We start from the raw sequence: 20,477 nt of genomic DNA, 5'->3' as shown, positions 1-20,477 counted from the left end.
TGGTAATTTCTTTTTCAGTATTTGCACTTTCCTTCTGCAACTAAAAAACAAAAAACAAAACAAAAACAAAAACCAAACCAAACAAACAAATCCCCAGATCTTGATAAATTGTATGTTTCATTGAAGAACTTAATAAATGAAGGTCTGTAACTTTGACTTGGTTAATCCTTATATGCTCAACTCATCAGTTAACCTAATTGGATCTAATTAATATGAGCTTTTTAATATAGACTGTAGATATCTGACAGCTTCCTTCTTGAATTTGTAATTTGCCTTAACTATTCTTATGGTCCACTTACATTATGCCATATGCGAACCTGTGTTCAGATGCAAAAATGGGAAGGGTAATAAGCACACTTTGATTTCGCTAGAAGTTATACTGCTAGTGTTCTGATAGAGTAGGTGGTAGGAATATGTACCTTCCTCTCCTTTTACTTCTCATAGCAATTAACTAAATGAAGTGGAAACTTAGCAATGGGTGCTGGTGGTTCATGCCTGTAATACCAGTTACTCAGGTGGCTGAGATCTGAGGATCTCAATTCAAAGCCAGACTGAACAGCAATGCCTGTGAGATTCCGCTCATGACTGTAATCCTAGATATTCAGGTGATTAAGATTAGAAAGATTGTGGTTCAAAGCTAGCCCTAGCAGAAAAGTTCAAGAGACTGCATCTCTAACATAACCAGCAAAATATCAGGCTAAAGAGGTGCAGCTGAGAAAGCAAGTCAAGTACACACGAGACACTATTTCTGGCAAAAAGACAAAAGGGTAAGCCTAGAGGCCTCTGAATCAGATTTATTTAGGAATTCCTGAGTACGTGCCCATACTGAAGCCACCTACAAATCCCTCCTCCACAGGGAGTTCCACCTCCATCTGAAACCATCTTATGAGGAAAAGGAAGGAATATTGGATGTTGGTCTAGTATTGCTGTGATAACTCTTGAGGTAGTCAGGCTGTGAACCAAACGAGATCCATGGTACCAACCATATGAGTGTGAGCCAAAGGGACATTGAAGCTGCATCAGTTCCTACCAGTTACCAAATTATCTGTCTGTCTTCCATCTAACTACTGAGTATCTTTTTACCTATCTGCCTTTTTTTCTTGTTATTTCATCAGCACTAAAATAGTATGAATAGTTGGCAATGTTTCTGATTTAGACAACTTCAGTTTACAAGATCATATTTTGTTCTCTTTAGAAACAATAAAGTTCTTAGTAATTTAGTATTTTATCCTGTTTATGATTCTGGTAATATAAAATACATGGACAAATGCTTCTCTTATTTTGCTTTTTTTTCCCTCTCTTTTGTTTTTCTTTTGGTACTTCTGGGACTTGAATGCAGGGTCTCATATATGCTAAGTACATGCTGTACCATTGAGCTACACCCCAGGTCCAATGTTACAGTTTTTTGTTACAATATTTAATGTTGTATCGTTTTTTTCTTTTTGCCAGTCCTGGGGCTTGAACTCAGGGCTTGGGCACTGCCCCTGAATTTCTTTTGCTCAAGGCTAGCACTCTACCACTTGAGCCACAGCATCACTTCTGGCTTTTATCTATGTATGTGGTACTGAGGAATTGAACCCAGGGCTTCATGCATGTTAGGCAAGCACTCTACTACTAAAGCACATTCCCAGCCCTGTTATATCTGATTTTTATAAGCATATTAGGCCCAGAATTTATGATTCTCTATTATTTGCATTTATTCATTGGTAAAGTTTTTTGGTCTATGTAAAATTTTAATAAAAATCCAGGTTTAAGGTTTTTATATAGTTTTCTGACACCATCTCTTTATTTCAGAATCCAGGATATTGAATGTCAAAGAGGTATTTTGGTTAGATAGGGTGTACTGTTAGGCTTGAAAACAGTAATTTTGGTTTATGATGTGTGAAAAATTAGTTTTAATTTTAAAATTGATCAGAAAATTAGCAATTATAATGCCAGTTTAGCTTAGTAATTAATAAGAATAGTAACTTACAAAACACTTAACACTTTAGCTCATGCATGGACAACTCTGAATTGTAAAAGAGACCTAGCTTGTATGGGAAAGTTTGTATACAAAATAGTAAGTGATGATTGGAAATTATTTACTTCTATACTGTACTAGGTTTTTTTTATGGTACTCAGAATTGAGTTCAAAATTTGTTTTTACTAGACAAGTACTCTGCCACTTGAGTCACACCTCTAGTCCATTTTTATTGGAACTATTTCTTAGGTACATCTTGCAATTTGCCTGCGAATGGCTCAGTCCAAGATACTGCTGATTACAGCTTTCTTCCTACAATTGACATCACACATGCATGGGACCATACCTGTTTTGTTTTGTGTTTTTTTTTTTTTTTTGCATAAGATGATGTCTTACTACTTTTTGCCCTGGCTGGCCTCCAGTGGTGATTCAGATCTCTGTCCCTTGAGTAGCAGAGATTATAGACGAAAACCTCTGTTCCTGGCTTGTATTATCACATTTTGTATGAATACATATATGTTTTTCAGTCTTGAATTCCAATAAATTATTTTGTACATATGGTACGGGGGATCAAACTCAAGGCTTCATCAATGATAGGAAAACACCTAGCTCTTTTCTTCCCCCATATTAGAAAAATGATTGATGCATTGAGAAACTATTTTCACTTCCATATGCTGTTTTTCTTTGATTTATGAAGACAAAACTTCTTTGGTTGATGAAGCAAACTTATTTGGTTCATGAAGAAAAGCTTCTTTGTTTTCTGACTGCTTATTTTGTTGTGTAGGCTGTTTAGATGCTTCCAAGGGTCAATGTTATCTTTGCTTCTAAGATTTACTGCTATATCTACTTACAATGTGACTGTTTGTTTTAAAGGTGGCCATTCTCATTCCTTTCCGTAATCGCCATGAACACCTGCCAATCTTCTTTTTGCACCTGATTCCAATGCTCCAGAAACAGCGGTTGGAATTTGCCTTTTATGTCATTGAGCAGGTGAGTATATTTTTTAAAATAATTATTGAGTATACTTTTAGGTATGGCTTTAGTTAAGATGTTTAAGGATAATCAGATAATTTAAATACTTTGTTTTAGAGTTTAATAAAATATTTCAGATTGGACCTGTATTTTTTTAAATTTAATGTCAAAGTGATGTACAGAGAGGTTACAGTTTCATACATTAGGCCTTGGGTACATATCTTGTACTGTGTATTACTTCCTCCCTCATTCCCCCCTCACCCCTTTCTCCTTTCCCTTTCCCCCCATGAGTTGATCAGTTGGTTTACACCAAACGGTTTTGCAAGTATTGCTTTTGGAGTCGTTTGTCCTTTTATCCTTTGTCTCTCAATTTTGATATTCCCTTTCACTTCCCTAGTTCTAATACCAGTATATACAGTATCCAGTGTACTCAGATAGGATACAGTGATAGTGCAGGTACAACCACAGGAAGGGGATACAAGAGAATCATCAACAGCAGGAGCTACGGTTTCACATGGCATGTCGAAAGTAACTACAACAGTGATATAACAGTAGTTTCTACAACATGGAGTTCATTTCACTTAGCATCATCTTTTGTGTTCATAAAGGCATAGCTATTAGGCTCTTGTGATCCTCTGCTGTGACTAGCCTAAACCTGTGCTAATTATTCCCTATGAGGGAGACTATAGAGTCCATGTTTCTTTGGGTCTGGCTCACTTCACTTAGTATTTTTTCCAAGTCTTCCATTTCCTTACGAATGGGGCAATGTCATTCTTCCTGATAGAGGCATAAAATTCCATTGTGTATATGTACTACATTTTCCTGATCCATTCGTCTACTGAGGGGCATCTGGGTTGGTTCCAAATTCTAGCTATGACAAATTGTGCTGCTATGAACATTGTTGTGCTGGTGGCTTTAGGGTGTTCTTGTTTGTGGTCTTTTGGGTAGATGCCCAAAAGTAGTGCTGCTGGGTCATAGGTAGCTCTATGTTTATTAGCCTTCTGAGGAATCTCCATACCGTTTTCCAGAGTGGCTGAACCAGTTTACATTCTCACCAACGATGAAGTAGGGTTTCCTTTTGGCCACATCCCCTCCAACATTTGTCATTGTTAGTTTTCTTGATATAGGACATTCTTACTGGGGTGAGATGGAATCTCAATGTTGTTTTGATTTGCATTTCTTTTATGGCCACTGATGTAGAGCACTTTTTCATATGTCTCTTGGCCATTCTCATTTCCTCATCAGAGAAGTCTCTTTTTAAGTCTTTAGCCCACTTGTTGAGGGGACTATTGGTTCGTTGTGGTTTTGTTTTGGAGGAATGTAATTTTTTTAGTTCTGCATATATTTTAGATATGAGGCCTTTGTCCGCTGAATGGCCAGTAAAGATCTTTTCCCAATCTGTGGGCTTTCTGTTTATCTTGTGAGCTATGTCCTTTGCCCTGCAGAAGCTCTGCAGTTTGATGCAGTCCCATTTGTCCATCCTTTCTTTGATTTGTCACATTTCTGGGTCTTTGTTAAGGAAGTTCCGTCCCGTGCCAAGGAGCCCAAGTGTTTCTCCTACTCCTTCCTTTAGTGTTTTCAGGGTATCTGTTTTTATTTCGAGGTCTTTGATCCATTTGAAATTGATTTTGGTGCAGGGTGATATATAAGGATCTAGTTTTAGTTTGTTGCAGGTGTTGAACCAGTTTTGCCAGCACCATTTCTTAAAGAGGCTGTCTTTCTTCCATCCTATTTTTTAGCTTCTTTATCAAAGATTAAGTAGGCATAGTTCTGTGGGTTCATTTCTGGGTCTTCAATTCTGTTCCATTGGTCTTCAGGCCTGTTCCGGTGCCAATACCAAGCTGTTTTTATTACTATAGCTTTATAATACAGCTTGAAGTTGGGTATTGTATTTCCTTCAGCACTGTTCTTTCTGCTTCAGATTGTTTTTTTGCTATTCTAGGTCTTTTATCGTTCTATATGAATTTCTGGGTTGCTTCCTCTATTTCATTAAAAAAATTGTGTTGGGATACTAATGGGTATTGCATTGAATTTGTAGATAGACTTTGGCAATATTGCCATTTTAATTATATTAATCTTCCCAATCCAGGAGCATGGGAGGTCTTTCCATTCCTTAGTTCTGCCTTAATTTCGTTTTTCATGTTTTTAAAGTTCTCATCATAGAGGTCTTTCACTTCTTTCGTTAAGGTTATTCCAAGGTATTTTATGCTTTTTGAGGCTATTGCAAAAGGAGTTGCTTTCCTGATTTTGGCCTCAGTCTTTGGGTCATTGGCATATAGAAAGGCCGTTGATTTTTGAGGGTTTATTTTATATCCTGCTACTTTGCCAAAGTAGAGTCTATAGTGTCCTTTAGGTATAGGATCATGTCATCTAGGAAGAGAGAAAGTTTAACTTCATCCTTTCCTCTTTGGATCCCCTTTATGTTTTCTTCTTGCCTAATTGCTTTGGCTAGGAATTCTAGTACTATGTTGAAGAGGAGAGGAGAAAGCAGACATCCCTGTCTTGCTTCTGATTTTATCGGGAATGGCTTTAGCTTTTCACTGTTTAGAATTATGCTTGCTGTTGGTTTGTCATAGACTGCCTTTATTATATTCAGGAATGTTCTTTGGAATCCCAGTTTTTCCAGGGCTTTTATCATAAATGGGTGCTGGATTTTATCGAATGCCTTTTTCGCCTCTAGCAATATAACCATGTGATTCTTTACCTTGCTCCAGTTGATGTGGTGGATTACATTAACTGACTTGCATATATTGAACCAACTTTGCATCCCTGGGATGAATCCAGTTTGATCATGGTGTACGATTTTTTTTGATGACCTGTTGAAGTCGATTGGCCAGAATTTTGTATTTTTTTTCTTTTAGTAATTGTTATATGGTTAAACAAGTTGATCAGTTATGTTTGAGACGAGCATTCTACCACTAGACCATATTCCCAGCCCTGATCTGTTAAGTTTGAGAAAATATAACATTGATATGTTGGTTCAACCATCTGGGCTTGAAACTGGCATGTGTCAGAGAGTCATTCAAAGTTCTGTTCTACATTGCATACGTTCATAGTGTTCTATTTTGAAAGAACATTTCCATATTGCCCCATGTATTTTAGTCCAGAAAAGGAAGGAGAAGGACTTTCTGTGGTGTTATTTTAGTATCAAGGCCTGGGTGATTCTTGATCGAGGACTTCTCTGTACTATGGTGTGGGTGCTAGGTAACCCTGAAAATTAATATTTTTTTTTTTTTTTTTTTTTTTTTTTGGCCAGTCCTGGGCCTTGGACTCAGGGCCTGAGCACTGTCCCTGGCTTCTTTTTGCTCAAGGCTAGCACTCTGCCACTTGAGCCACAGCGCCGCTTCTGGCCGTTTTCTGTATATGTGGTGCTGGGGAATCGAACCTAGGGCCTCGTGTATCCGAGGCAGGCACTCTTGCCACTAGGCTATATCCCCAGCCCCTGAAAATTAATATTTGATCAAATTTTTAAAATTATGTCTTCTGCATTATGGTGTGCTTATTATGGAGAACTTTAAAATATTCAGAGACTATAAGCCAAATTTCTAAAGAATCCTTGCCAATATTTAAATCCTTGGAGGAAAACAATATACCTGTTTAAATACTGTCTGGGCTTCATACTTCAAATTCTGCCCCAGGAAAATGAGTATAAGAAAAAAGTTAGTGTTAAAATGGATGGACCTAGAACAAATTATGTTGAGTGGAGTAAGCCAAGCTTAGAGCGACACACAGCACAGGCTTTCTCTCATATGCAGAAGCTAGATCTAAAATACTGGGATGTAATAAATTATACAGATCTCTAGGCATTCAAACACAGTGAAAGCAAAGGAGGATACTTGAAGGAGAGGGACAAAAAGGTACAGTGCCTGTGTGTATCTGATCAACTTTATTAGGCGGTGAAAGGAACCTGAGTCAGAGTCACATTTTTTTTAAGTGGCACACAGTATATGTTTATTGTTCTGAATGAAAGTCATCTTTCTTGGTAAAGGAACATTGACTTTCTGTTTCTATATTGCATTATTATATTATTCTATTTGGCAGCAGCAGACTGTTCAAATTTTTATTCCTAAGGTCTTCTTTAGTGATTTATTCTGGATCTGTCTTTTTTAAGGAAAAAAGATTCTCTTACTTTTGTATCTGCTTTTCCTTCTGGGAATTCTAGCTCATGTAAAATACTTATAGTTATCTAAAGAACTCTCCTTTTCTCCTTGTAAATAGGATTAAATTAAGCCAGCATATTTTTTAATGTAGCAGCTAGACTATGAAAATTGACCCTTTTTATCTGGTAACAAGTGAAAAAAATTAGCTACTTTCATTACAGCCATGCTACTATTTCAAGGTCATTACTCTCAACTGTTCGTTTCACTCTTTGAAGCGTTAATCCATTGTCCATAATGTCTTGGGAGCTGTGATATCTTTCTGTGATGTTAAAGTCATCAGCACCGTTGAATTGTTTTGTGTGTGTGATGGAAACCTCTTTGCAAAACAACTGAAATCTATATTTTAATTTTCAAACTTTGTAAGTCTGAATCTCAGCCTTTGTCAGTGTTAGTTAATTCAGGATCATGCACTGATAGTGTGTGGTTTTGAGCTAAAAATATCTTCACCACTTAAGAAATAGCGGAGTAATTCTTCTGCTGGATTGGTGTCCATGAGAGATGCTCAATGATTGAAGAAAAACTGAACTATTATAGTTAAATATGAAGGGTTGTATAGGGGTTTACAAACCTCTTTTCCAAACATGAAGTGACAGAAAAACAGTTTTTCTAAATTAAACCACAAGAACAGAGAGGTACACATTTCCCCATGGCCCTTACTTATTGAAGGGGATTACTCAGCAAAGTAAGTAAACCAAATAAAAAGCGTGGATGATCATAGGGCATGAAGCAGAAGTCCCATATGGTAGCAGCCAATCCAAACTACAAGACAATGTGAGGGCACTGGGAAATGAGCTTGGGAGGAACTGATATACGATTTAGTTTCTATTGTCCAATCAGATATTATTAATTGCTCAGACCTTATTGACTGGTCCTTTCTAACAAAATAATATTTATATAAAGAAACAATGGTTATTCTTGGTTTGATACAGACAGAAAAATCAATTCACTCAACTGTTAAAGTCTATCTTCTTCAGTCAAGAGTAATACGTATCAAATCTTATAACAATTCCAGCACTTATCTCCATGCTTGGGCAATAGAAGTTCTAATGTTTCCTGCTTTGGTTAACCTTAGGAACTGTCTTCTGGCTTTGTGTCATGGATGTTGAGGAGTTAAACCACCACACCCACTACCTAGCACTAGTCGCCCTATAGTCCCTATAGGACTTCCTCTAGTCTCACTATAGTTTTATTGTAATCTTTAAAAATTAAATCTAGAATTTACATTGTTAGAATTTCTTCTTTTATTAACCTTTAAAGATTGTGTCTACATTTGTTTAAAACACTTTAAGATCTTAAAGGAAAGTTGAAGCTGATTTTGAGATACCAGTAATACTGTTATAATTGACTTCCCTTTTGTTTTATTCTATTTCACTGGTGAAGAAGAGGCTGTAAGAAATAAAGGGATTTCTGTGACTTCAGATTAAATGTAAAACCTCACTCCTTAGGCAGTATTGTAATGATACTGCATCTTATCCAGTCTCATTCCCTTCTACCGTGTATGTGCATATAGGAAATGATTTTGAGAAATGTTGCTAAGGCATTGGTAAATTCTCCATGATTTTCTTTAGAAGTGGAATAAAACTTTTTTAATGGCTGCGAGACTTTAATATTCTTTCCTATAAATGAAGGGAAATATTTGCAATGCAGGGAGTACCCTGGGTTTTGTGTGATAAGTAGAAATGCTCCTAATAAAGACAATAGTAAGTCTAGTAGGGAGAGAGAGAGGGACGGGAGACGAGAAAGAAGGGAAAGAAAAGAGGGAGGGAGGGAGGGAGGGAGAGAGGAAGGAAGGAAGGAAACAAGGAACAGTAGGATAGGAACTGTTGCCTGGGCAGTTTCCCTACTAAAGGAAAATGGTTATAATATAAAGTAAACATGCTTTGTGTGTAAAGTTCCAGTTGTCTTTAAAATATTCTTGATCCCGAATGCCAAGGCTGAAATCAGGAAAGCAACTCCTTTTGCAATAGCCTCAAAAAGCATAAAATACCTTGGAATAACCTTAATGAAAGAAGTGAAAGACCTCTATGATGAGAACTTTAAAAACATGAAAAACGAAATTAAGGCAGAACTAAGGAAATGGAAAAACCTCCCATGCTCCTGGATTGGGAGGATTAATATAATTAAAATGGCAATATTGCCAAAGTCTATCTACAAATTCAATGCAATACCCATTAATATCCCAACACAATTTTTTAATGAAATAGAGGAAGCAATCCAGAAATTTATATGAAACGATAAAAGACCCAGAATAGCAAAAAACAATCCTAAGCAGAAAGAACAGTGCTGGAGGAATTATAATACCCAACTTCAAACTGTATTATAAAGCTATAGTAACAAAAACAGCTTGGTATTGGCACCGGAACAGGCCTGAAGACCAATGGAACAGAATTGAAGACCCAGAAATGAACCCACAGAACTATACCTACTTAATCTTTGATAAAGAAGCTAAAAAATAGGATGGAAGAAAGACAGCCTCTTTAAGAAATGGTGCTGGCAAAACTGGTTCAACACCTGCAACAAACTAAAACTAGATCCTTATATATCACCCTGCACCAAAATCAATTTCAAATGGATCAAAGACCTCGAAATAAAAACAGATACCCTGAAAACACTAAAGGAAGGAGTAGGAGAAACACTTGGGCTCCTTGGCACGGGACGGAACTTCCTTAACAAAGACCCAGAAATGTGACAAATCAAAGAAAGGATGGACAAATGGGACTGCATCAAACTGCAGAGCTTCTGCAGGGCAAAGGACATAGCTCACAAGATAAACAGAAAGCCCACAGATTGGGAAAAGATCTTTACTGGCCATTCAGCGGACAAAGGCCTCATATCTAAAATATATGCAGAACTAAAAAAATTACATTCCTCCAAAACAAAACCACAACGAACCAATAGTCCCCTCAACAAGTGGGCTAAAGACTTAAAAAGAGACTTCTCTGATGAGGAAATGAGAATGGCCAAGAGACATATGAAAAAGTGCTCTACATCAGTGGCCATAAAAGAAATGCAAATCAAAACAACATTGAGATTCCATCTCACCCCAGTAAGAATGTCCTATATCAAGAAAACTAACAATGACAAATGTTGGAGGGGATGTGGCCAAAAGGAAACCCTACTTCATCGTTGGTGAGAATGTAAACTGGTTCAGCCACTCTGGAAAACGGTATGGAGATTCCTCAGAAGGCTAATAAACATAGAGCTACCTATGACCCAGCAGCACTACTTTTGGGCATCTACCCAAAAGACCACAAACAAGAACACCCTAAAGCCACCAGCACAACAATGTTCATAGCAGCACAATTTGTCATAGCTAGAATTTGGAACCAACCCAGATGCCCCTCAGTAGACGAATGGATCAGGAAAATGTAGTACATATACACAATGGAATTTTATGCCTCTATCAGGAAGAATGACATTGCCCCATTCGTAAGGAAATGGAAGACTTGGAAAAAATACTAAGTGAAGTGAGCCAGATCCAAAGAAACATGGACTCTATAGTCTCCCTCATAGGGAATAATTAGCACAGGTTTAGGCTAGTCACAGCAGAGGATCACAAGAGCCTAATAGCTATGCCTTTATGAACACAAAAGATGATGCTAAGTGAAATGAACTCCATGTTATGGAAACGACTTTTATATCACTGTTGTAATTACTTTCAACATGCCATGTGAAACCGTACCTTTTATTATTTTATTTATTTATTTGGCCAGTCTTGGGCCTTGGACTCAGGGCCTGAGCACCTTCCCTGGCTTCTTCCTGCTCAAGGCTAGCACTCTGCCACCTGAGCCACAGCACCTGTTCTGGCCATTTTCCATATATGTCGTGCTGGGGAATCGAACTGAGAGCTTCATGTGCAGGAGGCAAGCACTGTTGCCACTAGGCCATATTCCCAGCCCGAACCTTTTATTATTGATGATCCTCTTGTATGCCCTTCCTGTGGTTGTACGTTTACTATCTCTGCATCTTATGTTAGTACACTGGAAACCGTGTATACAGGTATTAGAACTAGGAAACTGTAAGGGAATACCAAAATTGAGAGACACAGGGTAAAAAAGACAAACGATTACAAAATTAATACTTTCAAAACTGTTTAGTATAAATCTACTGAACAACTCATGGGGGGAAAGAGAAAGGGGGAGGGGGAAAGGGGGAATGAGGGAGGAGGTAACAAATAGTACAAGAAATGTATCCAGTGCCTAACGTATGAAACTGTACCCGCTCTGTATATCAGTTTGACAATAAAAATAAAAATAAAATGTTCTTGATGCTTGTTATAAACATTGATAATAGATAGTTGGACTTCTCTGGCTTTGTTATATAAGAGAGGGGTCATGATCTATTATGTCATTTTTTTTAGTTTCCTGCATAATTTTTTATTTCCCTTAGTGGTATTAGAGATGGAACCCAGGGCCTCATGCAGGCTAGGCAATTACTTAATCATTGAGCCACTTCCCCAGCCCTCTATTTTTAAATCTGATGGTATACAAACATTGCTAAAACCCAAAACATTATTTTAATGTCATTTTAAATGTAATACTTTTATTGTTACCATTTTGCTGGTTATAATTGATGAGTTGGTATATTTGAAATAAAGCAGAAATTAAAATTCCATTTTATATAATATTACTGACAGTGTACCAGTAGCCTAGATAATAAGTTATTTACCTAACTAGTTTTCCATTATTAAAATACAACATTATGTAGTGATCGAGTAGTCCAGCATTACGTACCACATAATGGCATTCCCATAAAGTTATATTACCTGCTGCTATCCTACCTGTCTTAGTCTGTATATGTATACTCTGTAATAGTCATATATTGAAAAAATTATCTAATGACACATTTTTCAGAATATTTCCTCTGTAATTGTCATGCCTTACCTGTATTTGAAAATCCTGACTTGTCTGGCTGATTGAGGTATGATTGTTATTTGATGATTCAACAAATTGGAAACCATCAGACAACAAAGCCTAAGTACATTTCTGTTTTCCATCCTGTATTGGCTCTGTGAAGACTGGCTCACAACCTTTCAATCGTGCGATGCTCTTCAATGTGGGCTTCAAAGAGGCCATGAAAGACAATGTCTGGGATTGTGTGATCTTCCATGATGTGGATCATCTACCTGAAAATGACAGAAACTATTACGGATGTGGAGAGATGCCCCGTCACTTTGCAGCAAAGCTGGATAAATACATGTATATGTAAGTGATACCCACTGTTTCTGATACCATATGATGTACAGTGGGAGTTTTTGTCTTGGGAACAGTACTATGTGCCTAAATCTAAGAGAGCTCGGGATCCTAAAGAATACATTTTTTCACTCTACTTTATCCTCATTAGGTGCTAGGACATTGAGTGGCTATTCATCCATCTGGGCACTTTGTATTACAAAGAGGTTTGGGTGTGGTGTGATAGAAAGGAGGTTAGCTTCTGCGATCACATGCATATTTAAAATTTGGTTCTCACACTGTGGAACTTGTCTGCTCACTTGTTCTTGTGAAGTTTGGCTTCCTTTTCATTGTAAGGATATTGCCCATCAGTATGCCTGCTCTGTGGGACCATAATATGCCCACTTGATAGTTGTGTAACCTGTGCTAGCTCTGTTTCTTATTGCCCTAGAGATGGTTTGGGGTCATGAAAGACTTTCCTCTGCAGATGTCTTTTTCTTTTTTCTACCAGTTCTGGGGCTTGAACTCTGGGCCTGAGCACTGTCCCTGGCCACAGTGCTACTTCTGGCTTTTTCTGTTTATGTGGTGCTGAGGAATCGAACCCAGGGCTTCATACATGCTAGGCAGGCACTCTACCGCTAAGCCACATTCCCAGCCCCTGCAGATGTTTTGTAAACTGTACATCCTTGGCCTTCTCTGTAATGATAAGAAACAGATCTTCTCATTGTTTTATTTGATATGTCTTTGAAATGTAAACAGTTACACAGCTGTGAGATAATTGAAGTCGACAGAAAGCACAAGTCTAATTGGGGAAAGAGATGACAACTTCCATTGACTTACATCTCAGTTTTGGTAGCATCTGATCCGCAGAGAAGAGAGGAGTATAAATTCTCAATGACAAGAGCAGATGAATTGGCATCAAAAGATTATATGTGGGTTTTGGCTGTTGTCATTCATTCATCATTGGAAAGTTCTTTTCATATTACTCCTCAACTTCAAAGTCTGCAGTTATCTTAGTGAGCACCATCGGAGTTTCTTGGAACAAAGAAACCTGGAATTGTGTTTTACAACTTCTGGAAACTTAATTTTGATCAGATTTGTGAAACCAGATTAGATCCAGTGTTAAATGGCTTTCATTTAAAAATTCAAAAAAGTCATGTAAATTAAGATTTCTAAATTGATTTTTAAACTTGAAAATAGCCATTTCTAATGACTAAATCATTGCTATCTGTCAGACTAGTCCCAGGATTGGTAGGACATGTAGTTTAGAATTTAGAATTTAGCATAGGCCGAGAGGCAGCCTGCTAGTCCCTGCATAAGCAGGACAATGCAGGCCCCAGGCAGGGCATGAAGCCTTGTGGAAGAGTTCCTGTCCACCCTGATTCATATTTTGACCCCAGATAGCCATCCAGATTTAGTTTCTTTGCTACTGTGGACAAGGTAAGGTAAGCACTGCAAGATTTGGTTCTATTTTCTAAACTTTATCTGTGATATCTTCATTTAAGCAAGTCTTTTTTCATTGTGTACATAATGCAGTGGCTGTTTCCACAGCAAGTAGAGCTGATTATAGGCCTGCTGATTTATACTTGTTAGAAAGCACACTTCACATTATTGCTTGTGTCTCTCTCTTCCAATGCTAGTGATGGAACCCAGGGCTTGTCACATGTTAGGCAAATGCTCAACCATTGAGTTACACCTCCAGTCCTTACTACTACTCTTGTATCTAATGGTCTCTAGTGTCTCCCATTGGCATGAGTTCGGAAAGTCCAGTAGTGTGGGAAATAAAACTCTGTGAAGGACACTTTCTGGCTCTTTGTAGCTTACCTCAGCATTATTACTAGAACCCTGAGCTTTCAAGCATGAGCCTTGTGTGGGGTGCCTTGAAAAAATATGGCTGTTTTTAGGGTGAGTGTTGCTGGTACTCTCTTGGAATATCTTTGGTCCAAGGTGGGTACATGACTATGTTTTCCCACAATACTCTAGCTCCATGTGAGAGTTGCTTCTTCTGATTCTGTGTTCCACACAAGATCCTAGAAAATAGTGTTTTTCTTCACATTGAGTAAGTTAAATCCTACACAAAATATTAAATCCTTCCTTGCCTTTTTTTCTGACAGAATTGCTCTAGAGCCAGACAGATTGCTCTTGTCTTAATTTTGGTTGTTCATGATCATTTTTCCTCTGTGGTCCTGCTTACTCGCCTGGCTTCTTAAGTATTGCCATTCCCAAGAAGCACATTTGCAACCACTGGAGTGGATTTAGGACTGCAGGCCTAGAGGAGCTACCTTAACATCAGAAAGCCAACCAATACCTGAACTAACAGTTTAGATTACTAAAAATGTAGCTCAGAAATATTGCATGATCTGACAGTTACTTGGGATGCACATTATGGAAAGGTATGGAAAATAAAATATAAACTTAAAATATATATATTATATAAAATAAATATAAATATTAAATATCAGTACTTAGATATATTTGTAAATATCCATGATTATTTTATGAGTATAATCTAGCTAGTCATTTTGTTTTTGTTTTTTGTTTTTGCCAGTCCTGGGCCTTGGACTTAGAGCCTGAGCACTGTCCCTGGCTTCTTTTTGCTCAAGGCTAGCTAGCACTCTGACAGTTGAGCCACAGCGCCACTTCTGGCCATTTTCTGTATATGTGGTGCTGGGGAATTGAACCCAGGGCTTCATGTATACAAGGCAAGCACTCTTACCACTAGGCCATATCCCCAGCCCACTAGTCATTTTGAAGTTAAATGCTAGAGTTGATTTTTTTTTTTTTTTTGGCCAGTCCTGGGCCTTGAACTCAGGGCCTGAGCACTGTCCCTGGCTTCTTCCCGCTCAAGGCTAGCACTCTGCCACTTGAGCCACAGCGCCGCTTCTGGCCGTTTTCTGTATATGTGGTGCTGGGGAATCGAACCCAGGGCCTCGTGTATCCGAGGCAGGCACTCTTGCCACTAGGCTATATCCCCAGCCCCTAGAGTTGATTTTTTAAATTTATATTTATTCTGCTCTATACAACAATTATGCATTGATAAATCCAGTTACTTTTTAATCGTGTTATTATTGTAGCAAATTAATTTATAGCACTTACTGTCCTATACATATAAAAGTGTTTTATTTCTTGGTTCACGTTTTCCAGAACACTCTTCAATCAGTCCAGTGATTTCTCTGGAGAATAGGGGTGTACTTTGCCAAGCACATGAAACACCAAAATTTTGATCTTCTATAGCAAACTGTTAGGATTTCATTTTTAGATTGCTCTGTCCTGTTTTCTTTTTCAGCCTTCCTTATAAAGAGTTTTTTGGTGGTGTAAGTGGACTGACTGTGGAACAGTTTAGAAAGATCAATGGCTTTCCTAATGCTTTCTGGGGATGGGGAGGAGAAGATGACGACCTTTGGAACAGGTATGTTTAGATTCAGAATTGCTTACTAACACTGGCTGGGAATGTGGGTTAGTGGTAGAGTGCTTGCCTAGCATGCATGAAACCTTGGGTTTGATTCCTCAGTACCACATCAACAGAATTGTTTACTATTAGAATGTGTATATTTCCTTTCTGGGAGTTGTTATATTTGCTAACTCAAAGAAAGGATTCTTTTTTTTTTTTTAACGTTCCCATGATGCGTACATTTCCATTTTATTCAGATAGAGCTTTGCTTATAGTTTTGACCATCAAGTAAAGCTCTTATATTAGGCTAGCTACTTGTGTGAGATGTGGCATTTTTTGAATTTAGACATATCATACTGAGGTATCCTTTCAAAGAAAGGATTCTTCAGGACAGAAAAATCCTGAGGTTCCTAGTGCCAATTTCTTCTTTTATTTTCTGATGAACACCTAAAATCATTAGCAACATGTACTTTTTGAAGTTGACCTCCTATAACCCATTCTGTGTTTGTGTTGTAGAGTTCATTACTCTGGATATAATGTCACTAGACCAGAAGGGGACTTAGGAAAATACAAGTCCATTCCTCATCACCATCGAGGAGAAGTCCAGTTTTTAGGACGGTAAGTTTAATGTCCTCAGATAACAAGGGCTTGAAACTTGCTAATATATAATCAGTTAAAAAAAAAAGTGCCTGTATCTCCAAAATCGTCGACTAGAGAGAACATTGTTTCTAGAAGGAAGTAATTTTTGTGCTATTTCAAAGATGGCCTCTCTGTTATACTTACTCTCACACACATACGTACATACATATATACATACACACATGTTATGTTAATGAACCCAGTTAGCTAGTTTTCATATGCTTCTTTGACATAGAATATTTTAGTTTCTTAAAGATGTCTAAGTTGTAAGAATGCAAAATTAAACTGGGTCCTGATGGCTTATACCTATACTCCCGGCTACTCAAGAGACTGAGATCTGAGGTTGGCAGTTTGAAGCCAGCCAGAGAAGGAAAGTATGAGAGAGTCTTATACGGCCAGAAGTGGAGCTATGGCTCAAGTGGTAGAACACTAGCCTTGAGCAAAAAAGCTCAGGAACAGCATAACTAACTAAATAAGTAAATGAATAAATCAATAATCAAGCAAGAAAAATTACTTTTTTCAAGTGGCATTTCTGAGTAGTAAAATACTAATTTAGAGTCATAGTTTAGAGACTTTTTTAGAATATTCATGAGAACTTGAAATTGTAAAGGACCTTACATGTTTTAATTATAAGATAACTTAGATCATATTTACCATTAATTTTTTTAACATGTTTCTGTTACTTTTTTGTGTTTTCCTTTAACACTTAGGTATAAATTACTAAGGTACTCTAAAGAGCGTCAGTACATCGATGGGTTGAACAATTTATTATATACACCCAAAATACTGATTGATAGGTTGTATAAAAATATATCTGTAAACCTCACACCTGAGTTAGCTCCAATCAAGGACTATTAAAGAATAAATAAAGTAGCTCTCATGGCACGATACACCACAGTGCTGGATCATGTACTTGGAGTGTACTCTCCGCGGAGGTCAGTGCCTGGCCCATGAGAAGAGCCAGCAGTCCTCGGGCTTTACCGTGTGGCACTGGGTACCGTCCCCCTCTTCCACCTGCCCTGTCTACGTTGAGGCACACTCCATGACACGGCAAACACTGCAGAACTGGAAGCCAGTGCTGAAGATTGGAAGTTCAGAGAGCTCCTTATACGAAAAGAAAATTTTATACTCGAATCTCTAATTTAATTCCAGAGAATGCTTTTATTTCCATTTAAACATATTTTGTACATATGTGATATAAATTAATGTGTTTAAATTGTTGAAAAAATAAGCTGTGTTGCAGTTTTGCATGTAATTGGTTATGCCTCCGTTGGACTTTTATAATACATTTTTTTATTTGCATGGGAATAAGAATTACTGTAAACTTATGTCACTAAACAAAGGTTAACCCTTGTGTAAAAATGAAGGAACTGTCAGTAATTGACAGTGAACACAGTAAACTATTATACTAGTTTTCAGCTTTAGACCTCCAGCCTCTTGCGTGGAAGATATCACAGCTTTTTGACGGCTTTAAAAGGAAAGAAAAAAGACTCAAGCAGCTTTTCTTCCTGCCAAGATTACCTATGTTTTTTCCTTGCTTGCAATCTTACCAGATTTAGCTGAATCACAACCATGTTGTTTATGCATATTGCATGGTATTACCAAGAAAATCTTAAGTGTTGTGATGTGACATGATATAAAGGACCTCTTTATGTTAATGTCTGTTATGTACCTCTGGTGTGTCAGGGATTCTGTGCCTCAAAAACGCTCCCACGCTTGTGTGTTTATACACTGTATTTTTTTTTAATTTCATAGTGAACAGCACTTTTATTATTTCCAGGTCAGAAGAGCCAAAACAAAATAGCTTCATTTTTTAATTAACTTTTTTTTTTAAAGAAGGAGCTATAGAGAGCCTAAGTAATACTTATACAGATGAATTATACTATTAGATAAGACATTAAATGTTCTATTTTTATGAAGATAAATGCCTCATAGATTAAAAACGAATTTTAACTTAATTCTCAGACTTGCACAGTTTCACCTTTAAAAATGACCCTTATAATATCAGCTGGTTTCATACAAACTATATTTTTTTTCACTTGCAATATAATGTCATAGAATTATTGTGTGTGTGTGTGTGTGTGTGTGTGTGTGTGTGTGTGTTGTGCTGGAGACTTAACCCAGGCCCTCTATAGTTACCTTACCAATACATTATCAATTATCTAGATGCACTGATAATGGGATACTTGTGAAAGCAGGTCTTACTACCTAATAAGATTTACCTTAAGATTGAACAGAGCTTTCCATTGAAAACTCAAACAGTATTCTTACTTTGAAAATGACCACTTGTAAGGATTTTTAAAAGAATATCTTACAATATTTTCACAAACTTAAAATCTTATATATTCTATAAAATAAATCTTTAACAACAATGGAGAATGATAGACGCCTTCATCTGAGAAATGTTTGAATAAAATTTGCCGGTGGGTGTTCACCTAAAATGGAAATACAGCTATGTATCTCAGGTTGTAAATTTAATTTTCCAAGGCCATTTTCTATGCCAATTTTAGTAACACAAATGACCATAAATGAAACCATAAAATAACTGAAAATCATATACTTGAAGGAAATGGATAGTTTCTCTGTTAATATACCTTTCCATATTTGTTTCTTAGAAATATTTCCAAAATACTTCTCTGTCATTTTATTTGTGGCTTTTACTCAAAGTAGTAAGAAAAAAAATCAAGCCTTCCAAAAAGTACAAATATTTGTACTCAACTATGTTGTCCATTCCTTTTCTGTCTCTATAGCTAATGAAGTTTTTTCAGTTTGGTGAAATGTAAGAAAATAAAATGACCGTGTTAACATCGTTGTTTACAATTAACAAGGTAGCAGGGCATAGGGACATAATTAACCTAACAATGCTTAAGCATTTAGTGGTAGGGAAAATTAGTGCTGTTTCTGATTCTTACTCGGAAAACACGATTTTTTTTTCTCATTTTAATGTAGGGCTGTCTACTTTTCGATGTCTTTTTGTTTTGACATACATTTCATACTTTCAAGGGAATTCAGTATCTGCCTTATTTTGGGAGTTTAGTCTGACATTTTTTTAGGTGTTATATGCAGATATTTTGCGTTTTACAGTTTTGAATATGGTGTGCCATTCTGTAAAAACTACCTTTATAAATTTGTGTTTTTTAAGTGCAAATCTAAAATTATTTTGTCTATGAACACTGACCTTTATGTTTCCATGAAGTGAAAGCTTACCTTCATGATGTGACAATAAATCTGTTTCCTAAAGATGAATGAGTACATTGCAAAAGTAATCAGTCTTCTGTTTAGTGTTGGGTCATTTTATTAATGAACCATGTATTAATTGTCCACCCTGTATTAGGTCCAATGCTAAATGTGACTATTTAGAAGTATTATTTTATTTTAAATAAGTCAAGCAAGTTGAAATTTTGAAATTATGAAGACATTCCCTGATTATTATATTTTTTTCAGTCTGAAAGTCACAAAACCTACATGTACATAGAAATATTAGAAGATCACTGTGGCACTCAGAAAATTATATAGTGCCTTTCACTAGAGAAAGAGGTCAGGATTTACAGCCCTGTTTGCAGAAAAGAGAGGCAAGAAGGGCAAACATTTGCTAAAATTGTATCTGATTCACTGAGAGATTTCCTTTAATTCTTTGCCCAAACTAGGATTTGAATGAACATTTTTAAAACTTTAATTCCATTTTTTGTTTGTATCTTCTGAGAAGGTATTCACTAAGAATCCTTTTTTTTTATATTGTACAAATTCATAGCTATGTATTAAAAACTTACAATCCCAACCAAAATACTGATCCAAAGTAAAGTGGAAAAATAGCCTATATCGATATTTTTTAGGAGGGTCTCTATGAATGAAAAGCAGATATTGTGGGGTTTTTTTTTTGACCTTTGCTTTCCTCTGTTGTACTCCCTTACATACTTTACAGATAAACAGCACTCTAGATTCATTGCCTTGGGTTTGTAAGTATGCCAATTGAGAGAAACAAAAGATCATAATGTTGCCAGAAAGAGGAAGTGTACTTAAGTTTATTTTCTTTATCCAGATAAGAAAGGCTTCTACATAAATGCACTAAAATAAATGCTAGTCATCTCTTGTATTCTCATTTTTGTTTTTGTTTTTTTCTGCTTCTCATGGAAATGTTTGTACTTTTTTATCATTGTCTTTTATGAAATACAATGTTCTAAAGA

At 36.8% G+C, this 20,477-nt stretch overlaps 1 protein-coding gene across 1 annotated transcript in view; it reads left to right on the top strand.

Moving 5' to 3' along the window:
* Positions 1-20,477, top strand: part of B4galt6 (beta-1,4-galactosyltransferase 6) — a 65,179-nt gene extending 44,702 nt beyond the window's left edge. Inside the window, exons 5-9 of the mRNA XM_048363506.1 lie at positions 2,834-2,950; positions 12,109-12,296; positions 15,550-15,672; positions 16,171-16,272; positions 17,004-20,477. Coding sequence (XP_048219463.1) covers positions 2,834-2,950; positions 12,109-12,296; positions 15,550-15,672; positions 16,171-16,272; positions 17,004-17,151 — 678 coding nt within the window. The 3' untranslated portion in view covers positions 17,152-20,477. The remainder of the gene's footprint in view (positions 1-2,833; positions 2,951-12,108; positions 12,297-15,549; positions 15,673-16,170; positions 16,273-17,003) is intronic.

This window comes from Perognathus longimembris, chromosome 15, assembly GCF_023159225.1.
Source record: "Perognathus longimembris pacificus isolate PPM17 chromosome 15, ASM2315922v1, whole genome shotgun sequence".
Lineage (NCBI taxonomy): Eukaryota > Metazoa > Chordata > Mammalia > Rodentia > Heteromyidae > Perognathus > Perognathus longimembris.
This window is presented reverse-complemented; position numbering and strand designations above follow the sequence as displayed.